An 11,907-nucleotide genomic window follows, 5' to 3' on the forward strand; every position below is an offset into this window, starting at 1 on the left:
TTTTATAAGATCGGTATTTTCCAAGGTACAGTCGGTTTTTATCAGATCGGTATTTTGTAAGGCGTAATCGATTTTTATCAAATCGATATTTTTAAAGGCGCAGTCGGTTTTTATAAGATCGTTAATTTTAAAGGCGCAATCGGTTTTTATAAAATCGGTATTTTCCAAGGCACAATCGGTTTTTATAAGATCGGTTTTTTTTAGGCGCAGTCGATTTTTATCAAATCGGTATTTTTGAAGGGGCAATCAGTTTTTATCAAATTAGTATTTTTGAAGGCGCAATCGGTTTTATCAAATCGATATTTTTGAAGGCACAATCGGTTTTTATCATATCAGTATTTTTGAAGGCACAATCGGTTTTTATCAAATTGGTATTTTTGAAGGCGCAATTGGTTTTTATCAAATTGGTATTTTTCAAAGCGTAGTCGGTTTTTATTAGATAGGTACTTTTCAAACCAAGCGCGTCTGGTTTTTCTAAGACTTCGGTTTGTTGAAGGAGCACTTTCGGTATTTTATTTAAAGTGCCCTTAGTTATTTACATTTTCGGTATTAAGTCAAAAATGAAACGCGTCCGGTACTTTGCCACTCTTATGCTACAATAAGACGTATCATGTATAATCAGAAGATAGCCTTCTGTGCCTTCAGTACTTTGTTTATATTTTAGTGCAAGTCTAATAAAGATCTCTTGGCAGTAGTGTTTGCCAACCTAGTCTAGACTGCCAAAGCACCAAAAGACAAATATCTTGAGTTGTATGTTCTCCATGCACTGCAATCCAATTAATGCGTTATTGGCTTATTATTATTCAAGAACAGACAAGATCAAAGGATATCACATATGATGTACTACTCTGGACCTCAACCAATCAAGATCAAGACATTGATCTTATGAAGTAGATATAGCCGTTGAACAGCAAATATATCCGTTGACATTTACCTACTTAAGAAGACAAAGATCGACCTACTTCATTACCTTCGAACAACCGGCATTTGAGAACAATCCTTTTGCTATCAAATCGTTCAAGCTCTCAAAGTTTCATAAGCTTTCAAGTGTGTTAGAGTTCTAAAAGTGTATTACAATACTACATATTCTGTGTGAGTTTGTTAGCATTGTAAGTTGACAGAATCCGTTTTTGTTCAACAAAGAGTGTGTGCTAGGAGTTCGAAAGCAGGTAGTAACTAAGTTCTGGCTGTTCGAATGGGTTGTGTACAAGTGTTGTATTCAATCAAATCTTCTAGTGAATATCATTCTTAAGGTTGAGAATAAGGGGTGACGTAGGAGCTTTATCTCCGAACATCCATAAACATTTATTGTGTCGTGTGTTCTTTCCTATTGAATTACTCTAATCTCGTTGTGTTGTTTCAAGTCGAAACAAACATTTCCGCACATGAACTCGGTTCAAGAGTTTGTGACGACTTGTGAAGAATTAAAACCGATATTAACTTCTAATAGAGTTAATATCAAACGAAGTGTGTGTGTAAGCGTTCAACTTTGTGAGACCCCAGTCTCCATTGTCGATCCCGATCCTAACAATATATTTACGGTTAAAATGTGACATTATAATTTTTAAAAAATAAATCAATATAATTCAATATTTTATTTATTTAATAATTTAAAAAATTGTAAAATTTACCTTTATTTACTCATTTTATCCAAAGTTTTCTCGTTATTTATTTAAGCCCACCTTAAAAACAAATTAAGTCCATCCCACTACCAAATCTTGGGTCCGTCCCTGGGTTAGACCTCTCGGTCTTAGATATAAAAATCTTGGGTCAGACATCTCAGTCCTAGCTCAAGAACATTAGTTGGACCTCTTAGTTATGTTGAAATTCTTGGTCCTATGTTTCAATTTCTCGATCATAGGTCTCGATCTGAACCGATGATTGTCGATCCAACCTCTCGACCTTAGGTCTAGGTCCTTCGATCCTTAAGAACACAAAAAATGCAATTTTTTTTGTATTTTTTATTTAAGTTTGGATTATTCGATCTAGGGGTTTGGGTAGCTTCACAAAACTCTAGAAAATATGTTGATCATCATCTCAAGGTATCAATCAACTTGGGTAATGATCAAATCGTTTAAAACAATTTGTGAACAAAAATTGAATTTTTGATTTTAAAGTTGTTTTGAGAAGAAATGAGTTATCCAATAGCTTTCTTACATCTCATATACTTGATTGGTACCAAAATAGTAACTATTCGTTTTGACCAAATCAAGAACTCAAATTTTTTAATTATTATTTTTATCTTGATCAAACATGGTCCAAACAGTTGTCCAACACAATTACAATCATGTTGGGAAGTTTTATGAGTTGTGATTCAAGAGAATTATCCCAAGAACAACAAATATGTTTTTGATTTTTAAAATTTAAATTTGGGTTTTTCTGTTTTAAGTTGATTGATTGTTTCTAATCTATCTATAAAGTTTATAAATGATCCTTTGATCGATTTCCAACCACATAAAACACCATAAACAACAAGAATACAAGCCTATGCAATTTGAAATATAAAAATTTCAAATTCAAACTGTAAATATGAATTAGAAGGTGATTGGAACCTTACCAAGGATTGAGAACACTCCCAAATCTTTATGGAAGCTTTTGGAATGTTCATATCCAAGTTTTAAGGGCTTAAACAAAAAATTCGAAAAAACTGAAAGCTTGAAGCTTTAATGGCGGATTTTTTATTTTTTCGATTTGAAGGTAGAGAGTGGATCTTATGGCTTTGGAATGGCGTGGGAGGTGTATTTATAGAATCACTAAATCGGTGGAGGCTTCGAATGGATCAAATCAACCAAAAATCATTAATAGTGTTTTGGCTGTTCTTGAGCCAACTTGGCGAAATATGAATGAATCATCCCTATTGAAGTAGCAGAATGATCATCGAAGTAGGGTGATCATTTCAACCTTCAAATCAGATGCAAAGATAGATTATGGAGAAAGTTCCATCTTTGCAAAATCAAAGACGAGTCTTTGATGTTTATCCCTCTGGTGATCGCAATGAAGACGAATGTGGTGCATAAAACGACGTCGTTTCAAACGTGTTTGGGCGTTTCGTCAAGCGTTGTTGCGTTTTGATGGACGATGCTAACATCTAGTTAGTTGATCAATTAGGTGCAGCGTGGGGGCGCATTCCCTCCATTGCAGCGGGCTACGCGGGCTACGCGGGCGCGTCTGGAGCATTGGATGACAATACAACGCTCATCCGATTGTTGTGGCTTCGGCTGTAGCCATTCTACATAATTTCGGCTACATCCCATTACAAATTTTATTTTTTATTTAAAATTTTAATGGATTGTTTGGAATTGATTTTTATTTCACCTTTTTGGCTTTATTTATGATCTTTTTTAAATACACAAAATATTAAATAAATATGACAAATATTTTAACAATTTATTTTATTTTCTATTTTTTATATTTTAGGGTTAAATAAATAATTTTGTGATGAAATGGGTACCTCGTTTCATCCTTAATTATTTATTTTAATCCCTTAATACTTATTATTTTTCTTTCTTCCCATTTTAATGAAAAACATAACAAAGCAACAAAACAAAAAAGAAGAGCAATTACAGAATATGGTACACTAGAAACCCCAGCTATTACAGAACATGGTAAACTAGAAACCATAACCTTCCAACCAAGCTTTGTATATGAATGACCGACCTAAAAATTAGAGTTGATATCGTGTTGTTTATGTTGTTTGTGTTGATTGTGTCGATTGTTCCAATCGTGTCGATCGTGCGCACATTTGACAAGCAACGCTGCGAAAATAACAATTTGATCACAATAAGCGAACTGCGATTTTGATACCGTGCAAATCGTGTCGATAGTTTCGTTTGTGTCGATCGTGTCGTTCGTGCCGATCGTGTTGTTCGTGTATTCGTGATGAGAGAATTTGCTGCCAATATTTTTGTCAAAAACTTAAAATCTCCAAAGCTTTTCTCTCTCTTTCTTGTTCTAGGTGCTTTTTTTGTCGGCCCTATTTGGTTTGTTGTTTGATTTGAGATATTTTTTTTTGACATGCTTTGCTGGTGCTTGGGCCCATTTGTTAACATTTTATTTTTCTCCTTAACCTGCAAAACAAAATACACTAATCAATTAATTCATTTATTTTTTTGAAATTATAAATATTATGGTGCAAAATTATGGTGTCTACTGTAATATTTTATAAACTTAGAGTAATGTCTTATAAACTAAAGTGTGATGTTTTATATAAAATGAACTGAAATGTTATATAATTAAATTGAACTTTAATATTTTTAAAACTGAAATATAATGTTTTTTAAAACTAAATTATAATATTATTTAAGTTGAATTTTAAGGTTTTTTATAACTGAACTATAATGTATGTGTTTTAAACTAAAATATAATGTTATTTAAATTAAAATGTAAAGTTTTATAAATTGAACTGTAAACTTATAAATTGATCAGTAATGTCTTATAAGTGAACTTTAGAGTTGTTGTACATTAGCTCTCGTGTAAGATTTTCTTTATATTAGAGTTGCGATAAAACAGTTCTCGTGTAAAGCTTACTTTACATTAGAGATGTTGTAAAATAGCTCTCATGTAAATTTTGCTTTATTTTAGAGTTGTTATAAAACAACTCTCGTGTAAAGCTTGTTTTACTTTAAATTTTCTTTACAACATCTCTTGTGTAAAGTTTATTTTACTTTAGAGTTGATGTACAACAACCCTCGTTTAAGACTTGTTTTATCAGCTCTTTTTATAAGGCTTGTTTTACATTAGAGTTGTTGTTCAGCAGCTCTCGTGTAAAGCTTGATTTATATTTAAATTAGAGATGCTTTACAACAGCTCTCGTGTAAGACTTGTTTTACAATAGAGTTGTTGTACATCAGCTCTCGTGTAAGATTTACTTTACATTAGAGCTGTTGTAAAACATCTCTCGTGTAACGCTTGTTTTACATTAAAGTTGTTGTAAATCAACTCTTGTGTAAGGCTTGTTTACCTTAGAGCTGCTATAAAGCAGCTCTTGTGTCAAGATTGATTTACTTTAGAGCTAATATACAACAACTCTCTCGTGTAAAGCTTATTTTGTGTATACAAAACGAACGCTCTACTAATTCAGCTACATCCCTATTTTGTAATACTTATTATAATTAATAATTTTAAAATAACATTAAAAATATAATAATTCAGTTATATTTTTTAAGGCTTAGTTTTATTATAATTCAATAATTATTAATTTGATTTTAACATATACAATTACTATAATTAATAATTTTAAAATAAAAATACAGAAATATAATAAATATTTTATTTTTTATTTGATAAGACTTAGAGCAACTCCAACGCTACTGCAAACCTATACCCAAAATGGGTTTTCTCCTCCAACCGTATTACAAACGGAAACCCAAAATAAGATTTTTCATTTTCCCTCTCCAAAAAACACAAATATGCATTGCTACTACACAATCGCATATTTTTTTTTACATTTTAGCCCTTTAATTTTTACTTAATTAATTTTATATATTAAACTTATTTATATAAGTTATTTATATTTTAATTTGTTTATATGTTTTATTTATTTATATGTTTTATTTGTTTATATTTTTATTTTTATTCTATATTTTACCTTAAGCTTATTTATATAATTATTAATTTAATTAATTTATATAATATTTTTTATAATAATGTTCAAAAAAAATTATAATAATATTAAAAAATAATTTACTTTAATAATATATATATATATATATATTATAATAAATATAATTATAAAAATTACTAAATACTGTGGTATAATTTTAAAATATAATTTTAAAATAATTTGATGATATTATAATATTGTGGTGTAATTTATAAGTTTGTAAAATATATGAGGTAATATTAAAAAGTTATAAAAGTTTATGTAAAGAATAATATTATAAGAATATTCTTTTAGGTTTTAGAATGTTTTTTCGGTTGGAGAAAATTACTGTTTGATGTGACATTTATACCCAAATGAGTTTGAAAATGAGTTTTTCGGTTGGAGATGGTCTTAGTTTTTATTGTAATTCAACCATGAAATATTATTGTATTATTATTATAAAAAAAAAATTAATTCAAATAATACAATGAACAAAATAATACCTACTCCATATATTTTTCTTATAAAACACACCATCTTCCTAATCTATATATATATATATAATGATGCTTAATTTTTCAAGTGTCCGAATTGCCGGGTCGAAAGCTGTGGTTAATTTGAATATATGTGAGAGTAATTGGATACATGGGTCGGATTGTGGGTTGACCCGCCCATAAACTTAAAACGGTTAAAAATAAAATTAAAAACGTTATAAGTATGGTTCGAACTTGCAACCTAACAAAACATGTACAATCTTTTGACCAACTAGGCTAATAACACTTTATATTTTTAATTCAACCCAAAATTTGATAAACGCGTGACATTTTAACAATATAAGTTCAACTTTTTAACTAACTAATCTCTCTATATATATATATAATGATGCTTAATTTTTAAAGTGTCCGGATTGCCGGGTTGAGAGCTGTGGTTAATTTGGATATATGTGAGAGTAAATGGATACTTGGGTCGGATTGTGGGTTGACCCGCCCATAAAAATTTTACCGTAATATTTTTTTCACGGTTTTTTATATTATTACTCGTGCAAAATGCACGGGATACATGCTAATTCAAATAAAAGTGTTTGTTTCCTATTTATTATTAAGTCATCTATATTGTTATCATTATAATAATATAACAAAAATGGATGTATCTCAAATGGTAGACCGTTGGTTGTGCGAGATGGATTAGACATTATATTTTAGTTTAAAACACATTACAATTCAAATTTATATAACATTACGATTTAGTTTATATACCATTACAAGTTTAGTTTATAAGGCAATATATTTTAGTTTAAATAAAGTTAAGACATTATAGTTTTATTTTAAAAATAAAATTATAGTTCAGATATTACAGTTTTGTTTAAAAATATTTTTTAAAAAAATGGATTAAGTATGTAGCACGCAAACACACTTAACCAGACGCAGAACTTGTCGCTTGACGGACTCAAACCTATGAACTTAGGGTTAATTTTCACATCTTGTTGTCGTTGGGCTAAAAGAGGGGATTGTTTAAAAATATTATTTGTTAGCGTATCGAAGATTTTGAACTTCTCTATCTTGTTCGTGTAGTCTGGATCGGAAATCTAAAACTCCTTGTAAATCTCTATGAATTTATTAGAAGAGTACACAATTGATCAAAATTAAATTCATTTATATTATGATATTTTTCCAAATACATTCACATAATTCTCCTTACAATCTACTACAAACTCCTTAAATTAATTTGTGTTTTTCTTAATTTTAAATCAAATCATGGTCATATATATAGTGTTATAAGACATCGGGTCAATTTTTTTTAACAAAATAAGTCAAAGTTAGATGCTAGTCAATGTAGTAAGAGAGCTGACAAATTTGATTGAACATTAGAACAACTATCATGTTCGAAGTTTGAGTTTTCAATGCAGACCATTTTTTAAAAAAAGGTGGTAGAACCAAGTATATGCACAAACGCAGCATTGAATAACATCAATCTTCCCATCTGCACCATTCTTCCAAGGTTGGGATGGCAACTCCAATGTTTTTCATGTCTACAATGTTGGCTGCAATTAACCACTTAACATAAGTTGATAGATCACAGATCTTTGAGAGCTTAGCTTCTTTGTAACTAGACCATTGTCTAAACGCTCTAAACTTATTTGATCAAATTTGAAAACTACGAGTAGAAGCCATGGATCGATCAATCAATCAAGATCAGGCTTTTAGCATTTTCCTATCCAAAAACAGAAAGTCATAAATAATAGCAAATGTTTAAAAGATAAATCTTACCAATGTGTATATCTGGGGTGGATGCAGCAGTGGCATCAACTAGGACTGAAACGGATTCATAATCCAATGCTACAGCATCAAAGACGGTCTGTCTAATGCAATTTGGAGTTTGTACACCTACAGAGTATTATAGTGTTATATATCAAATAACAGAAAAAAACCCTTCTTTTTTTTATTGTTGGGAAAAATACTTACCAGTGACAACTAAATTCTTAATGTTAGATGTCTTTAAAAATGAATCCAAATGGGTAGCAAAGAATGCACTAAATCGCGTCTTCACCAATTTATAATCCCCATCCTTAATCACCAGCCCATCAACTAACTCTGCACCAACACTGCCTTTGGAAACCGGCCCTACTTCTCCATCAGAGTATAAATGACGACGAAATAGTTCAACATCTCTTCCAAATGGGTCATGCTCTCGAACAACCTGCACCCAAATTTCTCAACAATTATATATGAAGTGTACAATGCAAATTGCATCCCAAAACCAAAATATTTAAGGTTTGGTTGCTGGATTTAAGTCCATCCATTGTTCTTTACAAATGCACTATGAACAAGTTTTCAACCAAAACTTCTGAAAACAAACAACTTTACTGAATCGACATTTCCATTAAGCTACTGTTATCTATTCATTCAATCAGAGTGATCTTACAAACTCATTCTAATAGCTTTTAAACTCAACAGCCATTAATTAAACTCTGATAAATGATTCAATAGTCAATATATTTGTGTTTATCATGTAATGGGTAGGCGGCCACAATATTGATGGACTAGTCAAAAAGGGTTTAAAAAAAAAAAAAAAAAAAGTGCAACATTAGGGCTGAAAAATGAATAAATAGAAGAAGAAGAAGGGGTTTGGTACCCAGATGATAAGCATCCCTCGTTGTCTAGCAACTTCAACAGCTTTTATGACATTGGGAGCAATAGCTAGGCCGCCGTTTACCAGCAGCAAACTTCCTGGTAATATGAAATCTTTCTGTTGAATCAGAATGGAGATGAGTTATACAAATTGGGATCTAAGAATATGGGATCCTTCAAACTTGGAAGTTCTAGAATATTATGAGTTATACCTGCATGTCTATCACAAGAAGTGCACTGCTCTTCCATTTGTTATCGGAATACGCCATTTTTACTTTTAGACGCCGGAAACTCACACCCCAACTTTACCCCTACCTCTGTGTGGGCAATCGGCCTTATCCCATTAATGCTCTTTAAGAAAAAGAAAAAAAATATATATCAAGATTATGAATTCAAAATATTATCAGATAAAAAAAAATTAAAAAAATATGTTAATTATTATTATTTTTTTTATTCGCAAACTTGAAAAAATAACAAAATTTATATTTTTTATCTCTTCTCACCATTTATCCTTTTCCAGAGAGTGAGTTAATCATTCTTTCCCCTATTACTCATCTAAGGGGAAATTTGAGCAAATGACCCTAAAAAGAGGTCTAAATGTGTTTTGTGAGGGTGACTAATTTAAATAGCGTTGGTGACCCCCATTTTTTTTTAATGACATTTATATCCCTAAGTAACGCAACTCCAGTTGCGTGACGCACCCTAAACCCTATAAAGTCATAATTTTTTTTTTCCGATTCATTTTCTCTCTCATCCATGTCTTCCTTGTCTTCTCCGCCATGAACCTTAATGGTGGCGGAGAAGACTTTCTCTTCTTTTTCATCGCCGAAAAACCAATCGAAGAGGCATCGTCGACCATTCCACCATATTCAATGGCCTATAGCTGCGAAAAACTTCCAACGGAGGCGAGTTTGTAAAGCGCGGAGGATTTTGAACAAATTGACAATTCATTCGACCATTCCACTATATTCGTATATATTTTGTGTTTATTTCGTTTACATATGATTGTTTGTGTTGATTTCCTATACATATGATTATTTGTGTTGATTTCCTATACATATGATTGTTTGTGTTGATTTCCTTTACATGACGTCATTGATTCTCCCTGATTCGTTGAATGCAGGTTGGTTGGTTGGTAGGATGAGTCACGTATGATGCATCACGTAGGATGCGTCAAGTAGGATGCATCACGAAGGATGCGTCAAGTAGGATGCGTCAAGTAGGATACGATGCGTCACATTTATTTGTATTTTATATAAAAACTCAAATAAGCCTCGACGACTATTCATGCTATCTCTCTCTCTCGCACCTGCCTCGACGACGCACCTGCCTCAACGACGCACCTGCCTCGACGTCTCTTCTTGCTCGTCTTCGTCTTCTCGTTCATTCATTGACTTCATCAGGTTAGTTTTAGTTATGTTGGTTTATGTTAGGGTTTAGGGTTGCGTCTTGCTTACAAATGGTTCATGCATGATTTATGTTAGGGTTTAGGGTTGATTGCTTCTTGTTTGCAAATGGTTCATTCATGGTTTATGTTAGGGTTTAGGGTTGCTTCATGCTTGCAAATGGTCCATACATGTTTTATGTTAAGGTTTAGGGTTGCTTCTTGCTTGCAAATGGTTCATGCATGGTTTATGTTAGGGTTTAGGGTAGGTTGCTTCTTGCTTACAAATGGTTCATGCATGGTTTATGTTTAGGGTTGCGTCACTCAGTTTCGTCACGCAGTTGCGTCACGTAGGTGACGGTTGTTTCTAGCTATTTTGACGGTTGCTTTGCTTCTCCTTTGTTTATATTTGCTGTGAAAGGTTTTCACAAACATTGTTGTTTTTGTTTTCCCTTTTGTAGATGGCAGACTTCACGGTTTATAATTTTCCTGGTAGGATTTCATTGAAATCTGTCATAGCCTTAAAAAAAGTATTTGATAGGTTTGAAGCGCTGGATCTTATGGAGAGGGCTCTAAATTCCCAATTTCAGTATTTATTGAAAGGAGTTCCAGACTTGTTGTTCAGAGGGACAATTTTACATCAGTTGCTGCTTCGGAAGGTTAAGGCCAATTTGAATAGGATGATTTTCAACTTGAATGGGGAGGAACATACTTTAGGTATGAAAGAGTACGCATTGATTACAGGCCTCAACTTCGACAGATTGCCTGAATACAAAGATGATTGCCGAGGTTGTCCACTCTTGCTGATAAAATATTTCAAAAGGAATACGATAATTAGAATGCAGGAGTTGGAATCTATTTTTATGAAATGCACCGATAAAGAAGACGCATGGAAGATCGGGTTGATTTGCTTGATTAACTAGTACCTCTTCTCATATGACCCAAAACGGATTTTAAATGTCAAAATCATCCATATGGTTAAAGATGTTGAAGATTTCCTCTGATTTCCATGGGGAAAGTTGTCCTTTAGATTCACCATTAGGGTCTTTACCAGGACATGAAACACCATAGGTCCATATATATGTCCAGGAAAGGGAGTGGAGTTACTAATTCTTTTGCTTATAACGTTTATGGGTTTGTACTAGCACTACAAGTGTGGAGCTATAAGGTTATTCAAAACTTTGTCCCTAAATTCGCCACAAGGAAGAATGTTGATGGCCCTTTTCGCCCAATGATACTATTGTATCAATCCAAAAGGAAGAACACATTTCAGGAGGTACAATCTGCCTTTAATAGCTCTGTGTTTTCTAAGATGGAAGAGTCCTCCACGGAGACGAGTTTGTACAATGGGGAGGATTTTGAACAAATTGACAATTCATTCGATGATTTGTTTGAGTGAGTTACTGATGGGAGAGAAAGAGAAAGGCTGAATCAGATGAAGATGAAGATGTTGATGAAGAACCTACTACTGTCCAACCTTCCAAGAGGAAGATGAAGGTTGAATATGATGATATATTCCCCCAGCAAAGCAGCCACCAAGCATCGTAGCCTGAGTCACATTAGTCCCCCATCCGCAACTTCAACACCTCCATCATCACCGGCACCGGCATCTCCTGTTCAGATAAAGAAGGATGTCGAAGAGATAAAGAAAGATGTCGGAGAGATGAAAAGAGACATAAGAGACATCAAATTGAATCAACAAAACTACTTTATTCTGTTTGAAAAGATGATTCTCAGTCTAAGCAACCAGTTCGTCAACCATGTCACCAACCAGGTAATTCGCCAACCTTTTGAGCTTTCTATTTTTTACTAAT

General features: G+C 32.5%; 1 protein-coding gene across 1 annotated transcript; it reads right to left on the bottom strand.

Annotated features, from left to right (window-relative positions):
- Positions 1-7,391: 7,391 nt before the first annotated feature.
- On the bottom strand, positions 7,392-9,072 carry LOC124936144 (probable inactive nicotinamidase At3g16190). The gene is made up of 5 exons (XM_047476607.1): positions 8,922-9,072; positions 8,714-8,827; positions 8,044-8,278; positions 7,849-7,965; positions 7,392-7,622 (listed from the first exon to the last, which is right to left on the bottom strand). The coding sequence occupies exons 1-5, from the start codon at positions 8,976-8,978 to the stop codon at positions 7,549-7,551; spliced, it is 597 nt and encodes a 198-aa protein (XP_047332563.1). The 5' UTR covers positions 8,979-9,072; the 3' UTR covers positions 7,392-7,548.
- Between the last annotated feature and the right edge of the window lie 2,835 nt (positions 9,073-11,907).

This window comes from Impatiens glandulifera, chromosome 4 (genome assembly GCF_907164915.1).
Source record: "Impatiens glandulifera chromosome 4, dImpGla2.1, whole genome shotgun sequence".
NCBI classification, from domain to species: Eukaryota; Viridiplantae; Streptophyta; class Magnoliopsida; order Ericales; family Balsaminaceae; genus Impatiens; species Impatiens glandulifera.